Source organism: Ascaphus truei, chromosome 1 (assembly GCF_040206685.1).
Source record: "Ascaphus truei isolate aAscTru1 chromosome 1, aAscTru1.hap1, whole genome shotgun sequence".
Lineage (NCBI taxonomy): Eukaryota > Metazoa > Chordata > Amphibia > Anura > Ascaphidae > Ascaphus > Ascaphus truei.
Window position 1 is genome coordinate 14,287,225 of NC_134483.1, and position 23,603 is coordinate 14,310,827.

The 23,603-nt window shown below is 49.3% G+C and overlaps 1 protein-coding gene across 2 annotated transcripts in view; it reads left to right on the forward strand.

Annotated features, from left to right (window-relative positions):
- The window catches only part of FAM219A (family with sequence similarity 219 member A), a 226,100-nt gene that overhangs the window by 107,194 nt on the left and 95,303 nt on the right, over window positions 1-23,603 (forward strand). For both annotated transcript variants that reach the window (XM_075582530.1, XM_075582519.1), the window contains exon 2: window positions 19,345-19,444. In XM_075582530.1, the coding sequence (XP_075438645.1) occupies window positions 19,345-19,444 (100 nt within the window). The remainder of the gene's footprint in view (window positions 1-19,344; window positions 19,445-23,603) is intronic.

Sequence of the window (23,603 nt, forward strand, 5' to 3'; positions counted from 1 at the left end):
GATTTAAGTAATGAAACAGCTCTGTTGTTATTTTCCTTAAACAAGTCTCCCTTTCTGCTGTAGCAGTCCTATTGATTGCTCAGCCAGGGACTGGGGGGCAGATGTCTAAATGGATTTCAGTTTTTTTCCAGTGTGAGCTTCAGTTTCAGGAAAACACTATCTTTTCACAGCAGTAGTTTTTCATTTGGAGCTTCTACTTGAGTTAAATGGATTGATTTATAGTACTGTATATGGGGCTGGTTTTTGTTGATGGTTGCAGAAGTGTCCAACTACTGTAAGGGGTTGTGTTGGGTTAACCCATTGTTAACAAAGGTTCAGCAAAGTATCCGGCCGCTCCTCCTTCTCTTAACGTGCTCCCCTCAACTGGAACAACCTACCGGAGACTCTCACAGCCACCACCAGTCGAATTTCTTTCAATACTAAAGCTGCCTCACATTTTAACGTGGTCTGTAACTGTTACATACGCCTATAATATATATTATCTCTTACTGTGCATGCAATGCCTTGTATATAATGTATAACCATGCTCACTTAATGTAAATATGTATTTGTAACCATGTATCTGTCATCATAACTTTATGTCCAGGACATACAGTAGAGTCTTGATTATCTGACCTTCTATTTTATCCGTCATCTCGCTTGCAGAAGAAGAAGAGGACTGCAGACCACAGGAGCGGCACCGGAGGAAGACAGCTGGCGGCCGGAGAAGAGGACCATGTCAGCGGAGGAATGGAGTTAAGACAGCGGGTGGAAGCAGGCAGGAGAAGACCATCAGACCCTGTGTGCTGAGCAGGAGCAGAGCAGCATAGGAGAACAGCTGGGGAAGAGCGCGCTGTAACACCGGAAGTCTGACATGGTCAATTTCTCTGGCTGTTCTCCTATGCCGCTCTGTTCCTGCTCAGCACACAGGGTCTGATGGTCTTCTCCTGCCTGCTTCCACCCGGTGTCTTAACTCCATTCTTCCGCTGACATGGTCCTCTTCTCCGGCCGCCAGCTGTCTTCCTCCGGTGCCGCTCCTGTGGTCTGCAGTCCTCTTCTTCTGCCGCAGCGAGATGCGGGGGAGGGGGGAGATAATACTTTCCGTATTATCCTGTATTTTTGGTTATCTGCCACGGTCTCGGTCCCATTTAGGTCAGATAACAGAGACTTTACTGTACATGAAATAAGAGGTGTCTCTCAATGTATTACTTCCTGGTAAAACATTGTATAAATAAATAACATGGATGCAGAACTCTATACACTGTAGGTTTTTAACAGCCACAATTATTTTGCCTTTAATCTAATGCCCAGGGAGGCATTCTCATTGTCTCAATGTACTTTACACCTCGGTGGCGCTTATCCTTGCAATTACTCTGCCAAGACTGAGGTGGGGTAAACCTCCCCGGCTATCGATCTACATCAGGGGTCTCAAACTCAGTCCTCAAGGGCCACCAGCAGGCCAGATTTTATGGATATCCCTGCTTCAGCACAGGTGGCTCAATCAGTGGCTCAGTCGAAGACCGCACAGGTAGCTCTTCAGCATAGGTGGTGGCTCAGTCTTTGACTGATGTGCCAACTGATTGAGCCACATGTGCTGAAGCAGGGGTATCCATAAAAGCTGGCCCTATTTGTGGCCCTTGAGGACTGAGTTTGAGACCACTGATCTACATTAAAAGGAAAAAGCTTGAATAACAGGCAGAAAATGTAAACTACGAGAGTGTGCGCGTCAAAGCAAACGTGCCCTGAAAACATGGAACGTAATGAGTTCCTGTCTAACTCATTGGCGCCCGATGCGCAAGAAGAGAACGGTGACTTCACTAAAAGGCGACACTGGGATTTGGAGTGGATTCATCTCACACTACAGATCGAATTCGAGCCACAAGTTAGGGCACAGCCCTGCGAATCTGAGGAGGGGGGACGGCCGCCCGTAAGGCTTTGGTCCCGCTGCGTCCGGCCGCGCGCACGTTCCTCACCAGCAGGGGTATCCTTTCCTAGCAGGTCCCAGTCCCCCCTCGCTGCACGGCTCACAACGCGCTGTGACGCGCCAGCCGCCAGGGGATGCAAGAGAATTGTGATCCCGAGCGGTGACACATCACGTGATGCGCTGATGAGCCTATCAGCAGCGGGGGTGGGAGTGGGAGCTGTCAGACAGCTTCCTACACAAGGTAGGGGGTGGTGTGTGTGTGTGTATTAGCGTGTGTGAGGAGGGCATTTGTGGGGGAAGGGGGAGGGAGCGGGAGCTGCTTACCTTCCAGCAGCCCGCAGAAGCTCCCTCCTGCAGCCCGGGAGACCGAGACCGAGCCCGTGGAGGGAGGGGGGGTCAGTTGCGGGTCCCTCCATTCAAACCACGCCTCCCACTCCCGCCCCCCCCCCCCCGCCGGCTCCCTACAGACCGCATATCGCGATCTGTGCCTGTCAGCGCGCTGACTGTCTGCAGTGCGGGCGCGCTGACTGAGGGAGCGGGGGGGAGGATATAACTCAGTATCTCAATATGGCGACGGGCTTCAGGTAAAGAGCAGGCCAGGAACTGCTGTAAAGAAACACGCCGGGCGCCTGTATGTAATATCAGGGGAAATAAAGCTTGGGGTATGAACGCAAGTCGTGCATGGCACAGATACCTCTCACACAGTGCGGCACAGATCCCTCTCACACAGTGCGGCACAGATACCTCTCACACAGTGCGGCACAGATACCTCTCACACAGTGCGGCACAGATACCTCTCACACAGTGCGGCACAGATACCTCTCACACAGTGCGGCACAGATACCTCTCACACAGTGCGGCACAGATACCTCTCACACAGTGCATGGCACAGATACCTCTCACACAGTGCGGCACAGATACCTCTCACACAGTGCGGCACAGATACCTCTCGCACAGTGCATGGCACAGATACCTCTCACACAGTGCGGCACAGATACCTCTCACACAGTGCGGCACAGATACTTCTCACACAGTGCGGCACAGATACCTCTCACACAGTGCATGGCACAGATACCTCTCACACAGTGCATGGCACAGATACCTCTCACACAGTGCGGCACAGATACCTCTCACACAGTGCATGGCACAGATACCTCTCACACAGTGCGGCACAGATACCTCTCGCACAGTGCGGCACAGATACCTCTCACACAGTGCGGCACAGATACCTCTCACACAGTGCGGCACAGATACCTCTCGCACAGTGCATGGCACAGATACCTCTCACACAGTGCGGCACAGATACCTCTCACACAGTGCGGCACAGATACCTCTCACACAGTGCGGCGCAGATACCTCTCGCACAGTGCGGCACAGATACCTCACACAGTGCGGCACAGATACCTCACACAGTGCGGCACAGATACCTCTCACACAGTGCGGCACAGATACCTCTCACACAGTGCGGCACAGATACCTCTCACACAGTGCGGCACAGATACCTCTCACACAGTGCGGCACAGATACCTCTCACACAGTGCGGCACAGATACCTCTCACACAGTGCGGCACGGATACCTCTCACAGAGTGCGGCACGGATACCTCTCACAGAGTGCGGCACGGATACCTCTCGCACAGTGCGGCACAGATACCTCTCGCACAGTGCGGCACAGATACCTCTCACACAGTGCGGCACAGATACCTCTCACACAGTGCGGCACAGATACCTCTCACACAGTGCGGCACAGATACCTCTCACACAGTGCGGCACAGATACCTCTCACACAGTGCGGCACAGATACCTCTCGCACAGTGCATGGCACAGATACCTCTCGCACAGTGCCTGGCACAGATACCTCTCACACAGTGCGGCACAGATACCTCTCACACAGTACGGCACAGATACCTCTCACACAGTGCGGCACAGATACCTCTCACACAGTGCGGCACAGATACCTCTCACACAGTGCGGCACAGATACCTCTCACACAGTGCATGGCACAGATACCTCTCACACAGTGCATGGCACAGATACCTCATACAGTGCGAACAGATACCTCTCGCACAGTGCGGCACAGATACCTCTCACACAGTGCATGGCACAGATACCTCTCACACAGTGCATGGCACAGATACCTCTCACACAGTGCATGGCACAGATACCTCTCACACAGTGCATGGCACAGATACCTCTCACACAGTGCGGCACAGATACCTCTCGCACAGTGCGGCACAGATACCTCTCGATCAGTGCATGGCACAGATACCTCTCGCACAGTGCGGCACAGATACCTTTCGCACAGTGCATGGCACAGATACCTCTCACACAGTGCATGGCACAGATACCTCTCACACAGTGCATGGCACAGATACCTCTCACACAGTGCATGGCACAGATACCTCTCACACAGTGCGGCACAGATACCTCTCACACAGTGCGGCACAGATACCTCTCGCACAGTGCATGGCACAGATACCTCTCGCACAGTGCATGGCACAGATACCTCTCGCACAGTGCGGCACAGATACCTCTCACACAGTGCATGGCACAGATACCTCTCACACAGTGCGGCACAGATACCTCTCACACAGTGCATGGCACAGATACCTCTCGCACAGTGCATGACACAGATACCTCTCGCACAGTGCGGCACATTTACCTCTCACACAGTGCGGCACAGATACCTCTCACACAGTGCGGCACAGATACCTCTCGCACAGTGCGGCACAGATACCTCTCACACAGTACGGCACAGATACCTCTCACACAGTGCGGCACAGATACCTCTCACACAGTGCGGCACAGATACCTCTCACACAGTGCGGCACAGATACCTCTCACACAGTGCGGCACAGATACCTCTCACACAGTGCATGGCACAGATACCTCTCACACAGTGCATGGCACAGATACCTCATACAGTGCGAACAGATACCTCTCGCACAGTGCGGCACAGATACCTCTCACACAGTGCATGGCACAGATACCTCTCACACAGTGCATGGCACAGATACCTCTCACACAGTGCATGGCACAGATACCTCTCACACAGTGCATGGCACAGATACCTCTCACACAGTGCGGCACAGATACCTCTCACACAGTGCGGCACAGATACCTCTCGCACAGTGCGGCACAGATACCTCTCGATCAGTGCATGGCACAGATACCTCTCGCACAGTGCGGCACAGATACCTTTCGCACAGTGCATGGCACAGATACCTCTCACACAGTGCATGGCACAGATACCTCTCACACAGTGCATGGCACAGATACCTCTCACACAGTGCATGGCACAGATACCTCTCACACAGTGCGGCACAGATACCTCTCACACAGTGCGGCACAGATACCTCTCGCACAGTGCATGGCACAGATACCTCTCGCACAGTGCATGGCACAGATACCTCTCGCACAGTGCGGCACAGATACCTCTCACACAGTGCATGGCACAGATACCTCTCACACAGTGCGGCACAGATACCTCTCACACAGTGCATGGCACAGATACCTCTCGCACAGTGCATGACACAGATACCTCTCGCACAGTGCGGCACATTTACCTCTCACACAGTGCGGCACAGATACCTCTCACACAGTGCGGCACAGATACCTCTCGCACAGTGCGGCACAGATACCTCTCGCACAGTGCGGCACAGATAACTCGCACAGTGCGGCACAGATACCTCTCGCACAGTGCGGCACAGATACCTCTCACACAGTGCGGCACAGATACCTCTCGATCAGTGCGGCACAGATACCTCTCGATCAGTGCGGCACAGATACCTCTCGCACAGTGCGGCACAGATACCTCTCGCACAGTGCGGCACAGATACCTCTCGATCAGTGCGGCACAGATACCTCTCGATCAGTGCGGCACAGATACTTCTCACACAGTGCGGCACAGATACCTCTCGATCAGTGCGGCACAGATACCTCTCGATCAGTGCGGCACAGATACCTCTCGATCAGTGCGGCACAGATACCTCTCACACAGTGCGGCACAGATACCTCTCACACAGTGCGGCACAGATACCTCTCACACAGTGCGGCACAGATACCTCTCACACAGTGCGGCACAGATACCTCTCACACAGTGCATGGCACAGATAACTCTCGCACAGTGCGGCACAGATACCTCTCACACAGTGCGGCACAGATACCTCTCGCACAGTGCGGCACAGATACCTCTCACACAGTGCATGGCACAGATAACTCTCGCACAGAGCGGCACAGATACCTCTCACACAGTGCGGCACAGATACCTCTCGCACAGTGCATGGCACAGATACCTCTCGCACAGTGCATGGCACAGATACCTCTCGCACAGTGCATGGCACAGATACCTCTCGCACAGTTCGGCATAGATACCTCTCACACAGTGCGGCACAGATATCTCTCGCACAGTGCGGCACAGATACCTCTCACACAGTGCGGCACAGATACCTCTCGATCAGTGCGGCACAGATACCTCTCACACAGTGCGGCACAGATACCTCTCACACAGTGCGGCTCAGATACCTCTCACACAGTGCATCGCACAGATACCTCTCACACAGTGCATGGCACAGATACCTCTCACACAGTGCATGGCACAGATACCTCTCACACAGTGCGGCACAGATACCTCTCACACAGTGCGGCACAGATACCTCTCACACAGTGCATGGCACAGATACCTCTCGCACGGTGCTGCACACATCTTTATGTAGATAGGTCGGTTGTAATAATGGTCTGAAACACGTCCAGCCTTTAACAAGCTCCAAAGAGAATGATGTACATATTGATGTGATCTTCTTAACAGCATAATCCTCTTATTATTCTATTTATTGCATTATTCTGCTCTGTGCGGAGACAAACGGCGCTGCGGCATTGGGCAGGGGCATTCCAGCCCGGAAGAGACTCACCAAAGGGAAGATGAAGTATATGCTTTGGTTGCCTGGTGTACTAAATGGTGCAGCTGTTCTCCAGTTATGAGTGATCGAGCACTCCCTGCTTGCTATTACTTGCTTCTAACACTAATTAGTCATTACTGTGTGTTACCAAGTGGATAAGACTAGAGAAAGGCACAGAGAGGGCACGTTGTGGGAATGGCAGCCGAAGGGGATTATAAAGGTTAGTTTTCAGTGCTGCTAATATACTTGTGTTTTCTACAGTACTGCTAGTATACTCAGCACCGGCACTGTAACACCGGGTTCTGTAATAATAGGATCTCAGCTTCACACCAGAGAATATGTTGGTATTTTATTAATAATCGGAGAGCAAAGTGTCGCTCGCCAAGGCCAGGCGGATCTGCATGGGTGCTGTGGGAGAAACGTGTAACCGGAACTCAAAATGTTCCCCAAATATAGATGGAATAAACAAAACCAAAAACGCACGGTACCTACTGTATATTCCCCTGGTAGGAACCGAGAAGGTTACTCACTAATTAAGGCTATCGGATAATTTGAGATTACATGGAGGAGAGAAATCCCAGAATGGATTTGAGAAAGATAATTGTTCACATTAACCTGGAGTCATTAACCTAGGCCCATTGTGTAAACGATGAATTTGTGCATTATTCCGCACATACAGTAACAACTGTGGTAACTAGCCCAGTGACACTGTGTATTAAAATATACTGACCCAGTGGCACGAGTATTAAAATATACTGATTGGCACGAGTATTAAAATATATTGATCCAGTGGTACGATTATTAAAATATACTGACCCAGTGGCACAGAGTATGACAAGAAAGTGACACAGAGTATGAGCAGAAACTGACCCAGTGGCACCGAGTGTGACAAGAAACTGACCCCGTGACACCGAGTATGACAAGAAACTGACCCAGTGACACCGAGTATAACAAGAAACTGACCCTGTGACACCGAGTGTGAGCAGAAACTGACCCAGTGACACAGAGTATGACAAGAAACTGACCCAGTGGCACGTGTGTGAGCAGAAACTGACCCCGTGACACCGAGTATGACAAGAAACTGACCCAGTGACACAGAGTATGACAAGAAACTGACCCCGTGACACAGTGTGACAAGAAACTGACCCAGTGACACAGAGTATGACAAGAAACTGACCCAGTGACACCGAGTATAACAAGAAACTGACCCAGTGACACAGAGTATGACAAGAAACTGACCCAGTGACACCGAGTATAACAAGAAACTGACCCTGTGACACCGAGTGTGACAAGAGACTGACCCAGTGACACAGAGTATGAGAAGAAACTGACCCGGTGACACAGAGTATGACAAGAAACTGACCCAGTGACACCGAGTATGAGAAGAAACTGACCCAGTGACACAGAGTATGACAAGAAACTGACCCAGTGACACAGAGTATGACAAGAAACTGACCCAGTGACACTGAGTATGAGAAGAAACTGACCCAGTGACACCGAGTGTGACAAGAAACTGACCCAGTGACACCGAGTATGAGAAGAAACTGACCCAGTGACAGAGTATGAGAAGAAACTAACCCGGTGACACAAAGTATGACAAGAAACTGACCCAGTGACACAGAGTATGAGAAGAACCTGACTTTGTGGTCAAAGTCTGGAAGTAGTCCTCTTCTCCCTTGTGCCTCAGTATTTCTTCTCCATTGGACTCAGCGTTGTTGTGTTCTGCTGGATACGGGAGTGCACCGGTGCCCAGAACTTCCCCACGATGTCCATTGGGACTCCTCCTTCCACACTACTTCCTGGTCTAATATATGGCCAGCTTAGTCGGTGCCAGGAGCTGGTTGGTGGGGAGTTCCCTAGGTTTGTTGTCCTGGGTAGAGAGGGACAAATCTTTTGGGGGGCGAATTTGGATCCGCAGTGGATCGGCCGGTTCCTTTGATCTGCGGATTGCAGTGGATCAATCTCAAAAAGGGCGATTGTCGTTTTGCAGATTTTTTTTATTATTATTATTACCCATTGTCACGGTACCTTATGACAGGGTATAATAATACACACCAAAATATATCTCTGGGTTGAATTGAACAGGCTTAGATATAATAAATTCAGTTTATTCCTTAAAGAAGGTGAACACACAAGATATACAAATAACAGTCAAAATATACACTTACTTAGGGTTGGAATGATGAAGTAATGAAGTAATCAGGTTACACGATTAGCAATTCATGCAGCAATCACGAAAATACACAAAGACACGAAGAACTCTGAGTATAGGCTGGACACTGGTTTATATGCAATTTCCTGTGTATACCTTATTATTGAGTGCAGGCCATTGGAGAACAATTACATGCACCCAATCTCTCCTTGCCAAGTCATCTGAGGGGCACCTTAACACCCGCCCACTGGGTGGATATTATTCTAATCAGGGGGCTTAGTTCCTCAGCCCCCCTCCCACAAGCCTGGCATCTTAAAGTCTAGCTTGGCCAGGATACCCTTTGTCCAAGGTGTGAATTACCACACTTAATATCAAGTACCCATGTCCTGTATTCCTCTGTGTTCGCATACACAAGCAGGGTGGGGGAGTCTTTGATCAGGAGTTTATGATTGACCATTTGTCTCCCATCCTGAGCATTAACATAACATATGGGCTCTGAGTTTTTGTACCAGACCCAAAATACAATTCATACTTTAATACCATCACATATTAAAATAATCCGATCTGCTGGGCCCAGTGGGCTGAAACGGGCCAGTCCCTCATGCCGGAGGTGACTCTCCATGGTGGCCAAGTTTCAGCTCTCTGCGACCCCCAGAACCGGAGATACACAAAAACAGTTTAAAACTCTTATTACTTTAATACAGGATTCTCCGCTCAAAAATGAATCTCTGCTTTTCACTCTTTTCCCATTGAAATCAACGGGCTCCGCCGCTATGGGCTTTCAATGGAGCAACTCCGCCGTTGAAGTCAATGGGTTCCGCCGCCATAGACTTTCAATGGGGCAACTCCGCCATTTGAGTCTATGGGCTGTTCCGCCATAGCCTTTCAATGGAGTAACGCCACCATTGGAGTCTATGGGGAAAATCACAGTTCTTTATATTTGCCCATACTCCATCTGGTTGTTCGGAGAGGGCTGGAAATGGCCATGCAGTCCTGCCGGAGCAGTGACTACATGCAACCCAAATCCCAGCCCTCTGGTCCTCGCAGAACCGGAGATATGGACTTACATCTTTTACAGTTTCGGACTTAACCGTTTTAACGCCACGCGGCTTTCCCCCATTGGAATCAATGGCCGGCGCCGCCATAGGAAATGCATGGGCGAGTGCCGCCATTGGATTCAATGGGACCTCCGCTCCGCCATTGGAGTCAATGGCGCGACCCTCTTGCTGAGCTCGACCCTTTACGGGGGTCCCTCATTCTCGGACCCGGTGGTGGTCGTGTGTGGGGGTTCCTAGGGGTTAGGGGCAACAAGAATTTTATTTCTGGGTGCCCTAGAACCTAAGGTTCCCATGCCAATTGTAGGTGAACTTGACCTCAGTGAAAAAAGCTCTTTTTAAAGACATTGTATCCGCTCTTGCGGTCTGCGGTTTGGATGGCTGCCAACCCGTTCCTGGAGGTCGGCGTCGAGGAATCCCCATTGAAGTCAATGGTCCCATTGACTTACAAAGGGAACCCGCCGCTCCTCCTCTCGGACGCCACCTGCTGGTCTTCACTGGAAACAGGCCCAAAACCGCCAGATCTGCCATTGGAATGCATGGAGCTGCAATGGCGACCTATGGAAGGATGCAAAATAGAGCCTGAAAAGGCGGGAAAAAGCCACAAAGGGCTATAAACACTAAGTTAACCTTAACCCTTTCCCTCCCGCATCAATCCCAGTGTATGTGTTGGTGCAAACACTGGAACAGAAACAATACATTTTTACAGGGGAATATACATTTGGATGCTGAAGCAGGGTAAAAACACATTACTGGACCGCAGTCCAGTTAACCCCTTGCTTCCCAAGTGAGAGCAGGGGGTGGCCAAATGGGGTGTAACCCCTTTAATACCGGGCCAAACCCCCTCTCCCATGACACCCATACACTCAGCGTATTCCGCAACCGTTGACAGATTTGTAGAATCCTATCTGCGGATTCAGCCATTCGTTGGCGTTTTCTTACGAATCCACCAACGAGTTGCTGAATCCACGGATTGGAACCAACCAAATTAATTTGTGGATTTTACACCGCAAAACTGATTTATTTTTTGCGGGGGGGGGGGGGAGTAAATGCGAGAAAATCGGGGAAACGGATTTGGGGCGGATTCGCCCCTCTCTAGTCCCGAGACACTGTGTGCCCAAAAATGAAGAGATGATGGGTAAAAATGCCACCAGACCTACATGTGTTGAAGACGGTCTCAGTGTGCTAGGGAAGAGATCCGTTCATTTCATACGAATGGGACTGGAATGATTCCCAGCGCAGGGAAGACGGCTTCGCAGCACAGGGAGCATCGGGAATAAGGGCCACTATTGTCTGGATAGAAAGGGCTGGCGTGGCACAGGGATTCAGCGTCTACGTATGCACATCCACTGTCATCAGGGGATGAAGAATAGATCCAGCAGTGACCCAGTCAGGCAGTGAAGTGCCAGCGGTCTCACTACTTCCCCAGTCAGGTTTATTACCCGGGAAGTTTTATGCTTTATTGAAAAATGTGTTAATAAAGCATAAGAATATGCAAAAAAATAAAAGCTGGTATCTTGGGACTTTTATAGAGCTGCCACGCTTAATATGCTTTTTTTTTTTTTTTTCCATTTATTTTATTTTGCGAGAATGACTTATTCAGTGAGATGTCTCAGTCTGTATCTTGCTGGGTGACGGGTGGGTGTCACTGCAGTATTTGCACACTGTTAATCAGTGGGCGTTGCCACGCTGGGACCTTAGGAAATAATTCGGCTGGAGAAGAGCCTCAATCACCCAGATGTAACTCCTTAAATCATGTCATTGCCCCATGTGATAGCAAGAGCTGGATCTGTGCCCCCTTCATGCTATATATATATATATATATATATATATATATATAGGGTCATGCTCATTGCATTAAATCCTGTACTATATATGCGTACACTGTGAGTGCTCATTTGCATGCCATTGCCCAGAATCCCTGGCTGCAGTGGAAGCACGGTATGCTAAGAGATAATGGGGAAGCGCAGGGTTGCCGACCTGTGTGAGGCGTGCGAATCTGTTCACACGTGGGATTTTTGCACTTACAACATTGTAGCATAAATCAAGCCTTTCTCCAGACTCACTGGAACGGGATCTCTTGGAAGGATTCTGGAATTTTCTTTATCAGGGATTGTGCACTGCGACAGGATCCCAATAGTATCAACGGATATTTCCTGCTCAATCATAGTTGTTACCATTATAACCATAAGGAGAGTTAGGTAGTATAGCACTATGTATTACAAAAATATAGAAAACCTTAAGCATAAGGTATAGAACACATAAAAATGCATTAAAAATGATAGTAGGAGAGATGGTACAGTATGACTTAAGTCTCTCACACTCAATTGTTGATCAAATCAGCATAACATATAGTTATAGGTATAGCTATTTCAGAGTCCCGTAGCAGCTAGTATATTATCTGAGCTCTTAAACTATATCTCTATATTGGAAAAATTGTACCAGTGTGAATGCTGTGCCTCTGCCTGGAAGTATCCCCACAGGGCTGGATAAGAGACATGAAACAAGACAAGACAAGAATGAGAGATTGCAAGATGGACACATAGATGCTTTAACAGCAGCGGTGATAAGAAACAGGTGATGGTAATAATATCAGTAACAGTAATAATTAGTTTTGGTTGTATGAGTCTTTTAATCTTGGAATCCAGTCGAGTCCCATCTTTGTCCAACAATGATCAGTTCTTCTTGTGATATGTCTGTCCGACCGCCATTTTAATTTATTCACGCTTGTGAGAGATGTCAGACTTTTGTTTGGTTTCTAGCCCCGTTATTCTTTTTCCTGTCTCTTCGGGTAATACCCAGCATACATCTCTCCATACTAATTTGAGTCGTGTGACGTTTCTGAATTGCATTCGCATCTAAAGTCCACGTTTCACATCCATGTATGAACACGGGCAGAATACACGGGTCGAAAACGTTCTTCTTGAGGCACAGCGGAAAGTTCCCTGGAAATATTGTCTTATTTCTTCCAAATGTGCCCCATCCCATCTTCATCCTCCTGTAGATTTCATTCAAAAGACCCCCCCCCCCATCACTTGGTATTTACCGGCCAAGGTAGACAGGTCTTCAACTTCTTCTAGTTCTATTCCATTTATGTTTATATCAGTCTTTGCCAACTTGACACGTTTGTTAAACATCACTTTGGTCCTACTTAGATTTATTTATGTATGTATGTATGTACGCATGTATGTCTTTATTTATATAGCGCTATTAGTGTACATAGCGCTTCACAGCAGTAATACACGTGACAATAATATAAATAACAAATAATTCAAATAACAGATCATGGGAATAAGTGCTTCAGACATAAATGTAACATTGTGGAACAGGAATACCTGCTCCGAGGAGCTTACAATCGAATTGGTGGGGAGAACGTACAGAGACAGTAGGAGGGCATTCTGTAAGTGCGTCTGCAGGGGGCCAAGCTTTATGTATCATGTGTATAGTATTAGCCACGGTGCTACTCATGCTTCTTTAAGCAAGTGTGTCTTAAGGTGGGTCTTAAAGGTGGATAGAGAGGGTGCTAGTCGGGTATTGAGGGGGAGGGCATTCCAGAGGCGTGGGGAAGTCAGTGAGAGAGGTTTAAGGCGGGATAGGGCTTTAGATACAAAGGGGGTAGAGAGAAGACATCCTTGAGCAGAACGCAAGAGTCGGGATGGTGTATACCGAGAAATTAGGGCTGAGATGTAAGGAGGGGCAGAAGAGTGTAAAGCTTTAAAAGTGAGATTGTAAGCTCCTCGGAGCAGGGACTCCACTTCCTTAATGTTACTTTTATGTCTGAAGCACTTATTCCCATGACCTGTTATTTATGTTATTTATATGATATGTATTACTACTGTGAAGCGCTATGTAATTTTATGGCGCTATATAAATAAAGACATACAATACAATACAATAGAAGGACAATTGAGTGCGAGATGCGGGATTTGATGGGAAGCCAGGATAGTGATTTCAGCAGGGGAGGCGCTGAGACAGATTTAGGAAAGAGTAGAGTGATTCTGGCAGCAACGTTAAGGATAGATTGTAGGGGAGACAGGTGAGAGGCAGGAAGGCCGGACAGCAGGAGGTTACAGTAATCAAGACAGGAGAGAATGAGGGCGTGAATCAGAGATTTAGCAGTCGAGTAACAGAGGAAAGAGCGAATCTTTGTTATATTGCGGAGGAAAAAGCGACAGGTTTTAGATGAGTTTTGAATGTGAGGGTTAGTATGTATTCATATATACACACACACACGCACACGCACATACATACGTGTGTGTGTGTGTGTGTGTGTGTGTGTGTGTGTGTGTGTGTGTGTGTGTGTGTGTGTGTGTGTGTGTTCATACAAAATTTGTTTTCCAGGAATCTCATTCATAAATTGGTTAATATGTGAAGTGCTTTTCAATTCAGTTCTTAGAATTGCTACTGGGTTTAATGAATAACAGCATTGCTGCAGCTTTAAGGCCACTACAATTAACCTCTATGCTCTGGTAGAGAAACAGGTCAGCATTAAAGGCATTAAACTTTTAACAGCGTAGCTTTGCAAACAAGCAAACGGTGAACTTGCCAGCTTCGGACAGCGCTGACATTTGAGCACGCGGATTCTAGCAGCAGGGGGGCAATTAATTGCCGGCTCGAGTCCTGCAAAACTGCTGCAACTGCCCGAGCCCTCCCTCGCTTCTCAAGAAGTTCATTTCCCGAGCTAACAAAATCATAACGTCTTGCGAGGTGAATCTACAAAGGTAATAAAAGTTCAGCTGGGGGAGCGCAGAAGCTGAATCAGTCTCGTCATGCTCCATCGGGGATTCGATCAGCTCGAGCTTCAGCACAAATGATTGATCGTATGAATATTAGGCGATCTCAAATGGCAGACCTTGTCTTTTGCCGCCGGCAGTGCAGGCGGGGTCCTAGTATTTTTAGCATGCACAGACGCGGTGATGTAATAACGATGTGGTTAGGGGACCTCATTACCATCAACAAGCGCGATCCGAGTGTAATTGCCCTTGGTCTGACATGATCTGTGGCGCATTGCTGAAAAAAGAAATAAAATAAAAAAAATTGTATCAAAAGTGCCGTTCCCACTGCAAGGTTATTTTTATTTTACAGTTTTATACGGGAAATGCGAGAGATTGAAGCCGGAAACATGCTGTCCACGGAGACTGGCCACTACCACGTGGAGAGACTGAAGAACATATTCTCTCTCAGCGCGGATATCCTAAAGCAGGGGTTCTCAACTCCAGTCCTCAAGGGCCACCACAAGGTCAGGTCTCCAGGATATCCCTGCTTCAGCACAGGGGGCTCAATCAGTGGCTCAGTCCTTGACTGAGTCACTGATTGAGCCTCCTGTGCTGTCTTCAACTGAGCCACTGATTGAGCCACCTGTGCTGAAGCAGAGCTATCTATAAAACCTGTCCTGTTTTTGGCCCTTGAAGACTGGCGATGCCCTTCCCCCGCTTACCCCCTCCCCCTCTTCAACCAGTTTCCCAGAAAATATATTCGGAGTAGACCGTCCACAACAGGACCAGGATATAATTTAAGATGCATTTAAATAATGTTATTTTATGTATAAAATGTTTTACTAGGGAAATAATATATTGAGAGTTACCTCAAGTGTGTCCTGGGTATACTGAGAACGTGATGACTCATAAGTGATGACGTCTAATCATTTATATGGACATGACCTTCCACGTGAGTTTTAGTAAGAACAAAGTAGCATTTAGCTGCCTGGGCAACAGCCATGAAATGAGAAGACAGAGACTGTCCAAGGGCCATGTGAAGACCGCTTGCACGCCGCGTCTGACCCGCGGGCGGCCAGTGGAAGGGCCCCCCTGTACTATACAATCTCTGTTTTCCTCTCTCTAGTTTTACTGCTCACTGATTATGAAATGATATAGATTTTTATATTCCTAAAATGGGAACCAAGAACCAAAATGATGTGACAACCAAGCCCCTCCCACTGTGTGACATCACTGAGCGTCAGAGCGCCAGAAGAAGGAGGCTTAAGCCTGAGATTCCCTGATTAGGCAGTCGGTTCGCTCAGCGCCCGGTCTGCGGTACCATGGCCCCAGCCTGCGCCTGAGATTCCCTGATTAGGCAGTCGGTTCGCTCAGCGCCCGGTCTGCGGTACCATGGCCCCAGCCTGCGCCTGAGATTCCCTGATTAGGCCGTCGGTTCGCTCAGCGCCCGGTCTGCGGTACCATGGCCCCAGCCTAAGCCTGAGATTCCCTGATTAGGCAGTCGGTTCGCTCAGCGCATTGTCTGCGGTACCCTGGCCCCAGCCTGCGCCTGAGATTCCCTGATTAGGCAGTCGGTTCGCTCAGCGCCCGGTCTGCGGTACCACGGCCCCAGCCTAAGCCTGAGATTCCCCGATTAGGCAGTCGGTTCGCTCAGCGCCCGGTCTGCAGTACCCTGGCCCCAGCCTGCGCCTGAGATTCCCTGATTAGGCAGTCGGTTCGCTCAGCGCCCGGTCTGCGGTACCCTGGCCCCAGCCTAAGCCTGAGATTCCCTGATTAGGCAGTCGGTTCGCTCAGCGCCCGGTCTGCGGTACCATGGCCCCAGCCTAAGCCTGAGATTCCCTGATTAGGCCGTCGGTTCGCTCAGCGCCCGGTCTGCGGTACCACGGCCCCAGCCTAAGCCTGAGATTCCCTGATTAGGCAGTCGGTTCGCTCAGCGCCCGGTCTGCGGTACCATGGCCCCAGCCTGCGCCTGAGATTCCCTGATTAGGCAGTCGGTTCGCTCAGCGCCCGGTCTGCGGTACCATGGCCCCAGCCTAAGCCTGAGATTCCCTGATTAGGCAGTCGGTTCTCTCAGCGCCCGGTCTGCGGTACCATGGCCCCAGCCTGCGCCTGAGATTCCCAGATTAGGCCGTCGGTTCGCTCAGCGCCCGGTCTGCGGTACCATGGCCCCAGCCTAAGCCTGAGATTCCCTGATTAGGCAGTCGGTTCGCTCAGCGCCCGGTCTGCGGTACCATGGCCCCAGCCTGCGCCTGAGATTCCCTGATTAGGCCGTCGGTTCGCTCAGCGCCCGGTCTGCGGTACCATGGCCCCAGCCTGCGCCTGAGATTCCCTGATTAGGCCGTCGGTTCGCTCAGCGCCCGGTCTGCGGTACCATGGCCCCAGCCTAAGCCTGAGATTCCCTGAGTAGGCAGTCGGTTCGCTCAGCGCATTGTCTGCGGTACCCTGGCCCCAGCCTGCGCCTGAGATTCCCTGATTAGGCAGTCGGTTCGCTCAGCGCCCGGTCTGCGGTACCCTGGCCCCAGCCTGCGCCTGAGATTCCCAGATTAGGCAGTCGGTTCGCTCAGCGCACGGTCTGCGGTACCATGGCCCCAGCCTGCGCCTGAGATTCTCTGATTAGGCAGTCGGTTCGCTCAGCGCCCGGTCTGCGGTACCATGGCCCCAGCCTGCGCCTGAGATTCTCTGATTAGGCAGTCGGTTCGCTCAGCGCCCGGTCTGCGGTACCATGGCCCCAGCCTGCGCCTGAGATTCCCAGATTAGGCCGTCGGTTCGCTCAGCGCACGGTCTGCGGTACCATGGCCCCAGCCTAAGCCTGAGATTCCCTGATTAGGCAGTCGGTTCGCTCAGCGCCCGGTCTGCGGTACCCTGGCCCCAGCCTAAGCCTGAGATTCCCTGATTAGGCAGTCGGTTCGCTCAGCGCCCGGTCTGCGGTACCATGGCCCCAGCCTAAGCCTGAGATTCCCTGATTAGGCAGTCGGTTCGCTCAGCGCCCGGTCTGCGGTACCATGGCCCCAGCCTAAGCCTGAGATTCCCTGATTAGGCCGTCGGTTCGCTCAGCGCCCGGTCTGCGGTACCCTGGCCCCAGCCTAAGCCTGAGATTCCCTGATTAGGCAGTCGGTTCGCTCAGCGCCCGGTCTGCGGTACCATGGCCCCAGCCTAAGCCTGAGATTCCCTGATTTGGCAGTTTGACGCGTGCATGGGATACCGCTCCGTGATGTGGAGCGAGTAGCATGAAACGGCACATGTTGCAGTGTGGACACTGTACTGCAGGAGTTGGGCCTTTGTATAAAATGTACAGTAAACCCCAAAGCTTGCTGGAGATTTCCAGTGCTAGGAAGGAGGTAAATAACATGCAGCCCCACATGCAGTGGAGGATCCCGTACTAATATGTGCGTTGTTTAAAGCAGCAAAACGTGATTTTTTAAAAATACATCAGTTCTGTGGTATTATATAATACTTACTGTATTTATTTTATTTTTATTATTGAACTCTTAATAACATTTTTAATGAATTTTAATACACCGATTTCTATAGCAGGTTTTAATCCACCTCCCAAACAGTGCAAGAGCTTTGCAACACTTTCCTATTTGTAATAATAGTCCCTGCAGTTTGAGCAGCAAACTGTAACAATAGCTAATGTTACCTTGGTAATATAAGGATACATTGTAGCTGCTGAGTTACACTGACTGAAGCAGCCATTATGTTAGTCACGCAATCATGCTTTTGACAGATTTTTAACAGGAGCACCAAACGGTTGCCATCTTAGGTAATAATGTGGGATTATACATTGTCACATGCTTTACATATACAAATAATTATAAATAAAAAAGAGGCAGTATGTATGTAGTATTGCTGCTTTACCCCATCCTACCTCTCCTGCTGATACTATTCACATCCCGACACTGAAACATGACACCTTTATTGGCGTGATGTATTAATGCTAAGCGGCGACTTAATGATGCTTGTATTACCTGGATGTGTCGCCCCTGTGTACGTTACTGGTAACCACTGAAATAAGTCATCAGAGGAAATACATACCTTGGAGAGGGGTTATGTTGGGGTAGAATCATGGGGAAATGGGACAACTTATTTCTTTACTGCATTGGTGGTATAAGGTACATTATTTTAAAAAATCCTTAATTTAATCTATAGGGGAATGTATACGATTCAAATAATATTAATCCATATTTACGAAGAAGTTCAAAGCCATGAGAAACCTTTACCTGAATGGGCAAAGCAGGGTCGGTAGCCGTGCTGTTCGTTTCTTCCATGGAGGACCCTGAGAGGTCTGTTGGGTACAATGGTGACTATGATGTAGGGTGAATGTGGAGTATGTAAGAAGAGGGTGAGTGACGGTGGTGGGTGTATGCTTGGGAAAAGGAGGGCGAGTGTGTATGTATGAGGGGATGCGTGAGGTCTGATGAGTAGGGGTGTCCAGAGATTGTAAAAGTCCTTCAGGGGTGCCCTTGCTCAGAAACGGTTGATAACCACTGCTCTAATGTTCTGTATCATTATTTTTCTATCCCAGAGCCCATGGAGCGTTCTATCTTCAGAAATATATATAAATGAATCTCAAATTCTGGTGCATTTTGCGCTAACTCTCTTTTTCTCCGTGTTTTTTTCCAGGACCCAGCAGCAGCAGCCATCTCCGACGGGGACTGTGACACAAGGGAGGGAGAGACCGTAGCCATGAATTATAAACCTTCTCCGCTGCAAGTGAAGTTAGGTGAGTTCAGAGTGTCCCGAGGTTAAACTGCAGCCCAGCAGCCCCTGGCCATGGAAATGAATGGGACCTACGGTGCTTTACTGTGAAAGAGCGGCGCGGTGTGGCAGGAACCAGGGAGAACATGATGCCTGCATTGTGGGAAATGGGTTATTGGCATCTATAAGTGGAGATGTCTGGTAATAGAGATGAGGAGAAGCAGTCACTGGGTAGGAAGCTTGTAGAAGAGAAATGAGACCGGGCACGGAGAGGTAATTGTGAGAGAGAGGGAGAAATATTGGGTATTGACTTCCTCTTGACGCTGACAAATTGCATCAAGATACAGTATGAAGATATCAGAGTTATAGGTTGCTGGGTTTTGCTTCTTATTTATGGTTAGACCCACTGGGTCAATAATGTGCTGGCTGGTTCATATAAAGCATGTGCGTAATTGTAATCAAAACGGTGTATGTTTCCAGTGGAACGTTTTCCATATTTTCTTATATTTCACGTCAGGGAAAAACGAGGCCAGAAACGGAAAAATGCAAACATGGATCCAGGAAATAATCAGCACGTAAACAGACTGGCAAAGTATTTCTGTAACACAACATGTGTCGTGGTCAACATGCCAGATTTCCAGGGTCTTTCCAGAACAAGGTCCCCCCCGTTGGAAACATATCACAGCTCGGTCCAATGACTTAAGTGGCGGTTTACGTGAGACTGAGCCACGATTTTCCATAACGGAGCTTAATGAATCTCTCCCATAGAGTATAGTGTATATTAGGGGTGGCCAATGCCAGTCCTCAAGGGCCACCAAGATTCAGGTGTTCAGGTTATCCCTGCTTCAGCACAGATGGTGCAGTCTTCAACTGAGCCACTAATTGAGCCACCTGTGCTAAAGCAGGGATATCCTGACAACTTGACCTGTTGGTGGCCCTTGAGGACTGGAGTTGGCCACTCCTGCTGTAGGGCATCAACATTGAGAGAGAATATGTTCCTCAGTCTCTCCATTAGGTAGTGGCCAGTCTCCGTGGACAGTAAGTTTCTGGCTTGAATCTCTAGCAGTTCCCGTGTGATATTCACTCGCTCTGGAGGAAACCAGGCTTTGTTTATTCAGGTGTTTGCGACTTGTGTTTACCAATGTGCCACAGTGTAAAAGAGAAGTTTGTTAGGACAAGGTTCCAAACTGGCATTACTGTAAATAGTGTCACTCTGGTTTGATACCCAGTGCCAGCTGTTTGTGACTCGGAGTAAGTCACTCGATCTCCTCTTGTATTTGACTGAAAAGTTGGATGATAAAGTCCACCAGGCAGGATTCTCCATAACTATATGCACACAGGGCTGTACATAGAGTGTTACAGCCCAATATTTCCCTGGGACATAAAAGGTGAGGTGCGCCCAAAGGGAATAAGAGTTCCAAGCATCTCTTAACTTTGCAGTGTCACCTGACCTCCAGTACCTCTGTGTCATGTGATCGCTCGAAATGTCTCCACTTCTCTTAGAAACTTTCTGGCGACATTAGGGCATTCTAAGGGTTAAGGTGTGTGTATAGGAAAATAGATATGTAAAGGAACGTACAGACTTAGAATATCTTATATTAATAAAAAGAAAATACTGTATAATATATATATCAGAATTTTTTTTTTTTTTTTTTTTTTAGAAAATCTATAAAAATGTGTTATGTTTTTATATAAACAATTATAAATCATTAGGAAATATATTCTAAACGTACCACAGTCCTGCAGTGGTTGATGTAAATGTGCGATTGCTCAGAAAGTCCAAAGTCCTTTTTGTGCAAGTCCACCCCATGCTGCTTCTGGGAGGAGCTCCCCAATTAAGCTCTGATACAGGAAAGCTAGGGAAGAAATGGAAGCGCGGACAAAGGTAGACTTATAGTGTAGTATATTGTCATGTATGCAGAAATCTGTACAAAAGAATGTTCTCACAAAGGTTCCTGTGTCATAACGCACGTTCTGCAGGTGAAGGAACATCGGTTGCGGGCACTTCTGCTTACACACCGGTGCTGATGGACGCCAGGGACACTCGCTTGGGAAACGCCACTTTTCCCATGCGCCGATCTCTGGGTGCCTCAGTCTGCCTTCTGCCCACAGTTGCACGAAACGCGTTGGAAGACACAGGAGACAAGCGCGTGAGTGTAACGCGTAGCTCGCCACAAACGAAGCACGACACGGTGCTGAGGTAGGGAATTAGTTAACGCCGACCCACAGCCACGCGGGCGCGCCTAGGATGTAGAGTAGTCGTTCAAGCCAGGTCAGGATTACAGATTGAAGAATAGTCAAAGTACTTGCCAGGTTCAGGAGCGGAGAGTTGCGGATTGTCGGGGTACGTAGCCAGATGCAGGATAGGAGAATATCGGATCGTTGAAGTACTTAGCCAAGGTCAGGACTGGAGACAGGAGAGTGGTCGTTCAAAGCCGGATCAGGAGAGGAGAGGTGCGGAATCCAAGAGACAAGCAGGGTCAGGCAACAAGAGGTTAATCAGCATGGCACGGTCTGGAGCTAGAATGCAGCAAGTTACAGCGTCACACTAGACTATGCTCAGCAAAGACTGAAAGCAGACTGAAGGTATATAAAGGCGGGGCCTCCAATAGCCAGCAAGGGCGGAACCAGGAAGTAAGCACCGATAGGCTGCTGGTGCACACAGGTGTGCCCTATGATGCAGCCTAATCGGGGATGGGGGCGGAACTGCTCACGCGCCGTCCTGCGCACGTCACGGAGGTCCGGGGGCGGAGCCGTGAGTGTGCGTCACTCCCACGCTGATTCTGATTGACCCTAGGGCAAGAGGGGGCGGGATCAATCGCGCGTCAACCCACGTGTGTCACGGAGGTCAGGGGGTGGAGCCGAGAGCGCGTGTCACTCCCACGCCGGTCCTATCCATCACCAGAGCGGAGGCGGGGCTTGTACCGCGCATCAGCAGGGAGGCTGGCCGAACGCACCCGTTGTGCGTCAGAGTGGGAGGCGGGTCCGAATCCGCGGATGGGGGATCAGCCCGCACAAGGTCCGCGCGTGTACTGGGACCACGAGACCGCGCATCCCGAGTGTCCATCACGGAAGGCTTGTTGGGGGTGAGGAGACGGTCTGCGACCGCCAGGATGGCGAATCCTCACAGTGAGGACGGGGCTAACATGGCAATTGTCGCGGCAATTGTTCTGAGGTTCTGTCACTTGTCCAACAAGAGTCGTCATATAGAAACCATTGTGAGGTCATTCTGTTTTGCACAGATTTGTACATACGTACACTATACTGCACTATAAGTCTTCCTTTGTCTGCGCCTGAACACCTTACAATCTGAGGCACATGTTGATACGCTCCCAAGGTCACAAGGATTCACCTTCAAAGGCAGTGACGTTACCACTGAGCTACTTCTTCAGCGCGTGGGGAATGTCATTATTTTATCATCACGGTATAAGTGTTACTCCTACAATGCAAGTGCCCGAGACGTGTAAGATATCAGTGACATGAAAGGCACTGTCCCTGGTCCTGAAGATTATACAGCACGGTTGGAACGCTGATTGTGTATCCATAATACATGAGCTAGCACCTGTCCAATATATATACTCTGTCAGGGGTGCTCAACTCCAGTCCTCGAGCCCCCCCGCCCCAACAGGTCAGGTTTTCATGATGTCCCTGCTTCAGCACAGGGGGCTCAATCAGAGGCGCAGGCTTCGAGCAGAATCAGAGAAATCCTAAAAATCTGACCTGTTGAGCAGCCCTGCACTGTTACAGAGGAAGCAAAAGAAAATCTCATTCTAAGCCCCTTTATGTGAGAATGTCCCATAGCTTATTATGAGCTGATGTTTCCCTCAATGATATATGTATATATATATATATATTATATATTATACAATTATTACTGCAGTTTTCATGCAGAGCATTTAGTTGTTCTCTATTCCTGCATGAATTTATTTTTGTGGGGGAATTCTGTGATATATTTCTTTAGAAAATTCTGCAATGGAGATTTTTTAAGAAGGAACGATGAGCGTGAAAATCTTCCCAGGGCTTCTCCGAGGTGATAAAACCCGAGAGTGGCAGGACGGGAGGGAGGTAGAAAGTTCACAGCCCACCGCTGACAGACAGACACCCCCCCGGGAGGCAAGAGCTGGGCAAGGAAACGGTCACTTTCACCCCCCGAGGCATAAATCCACGCAAGGCTTTTCTACAGT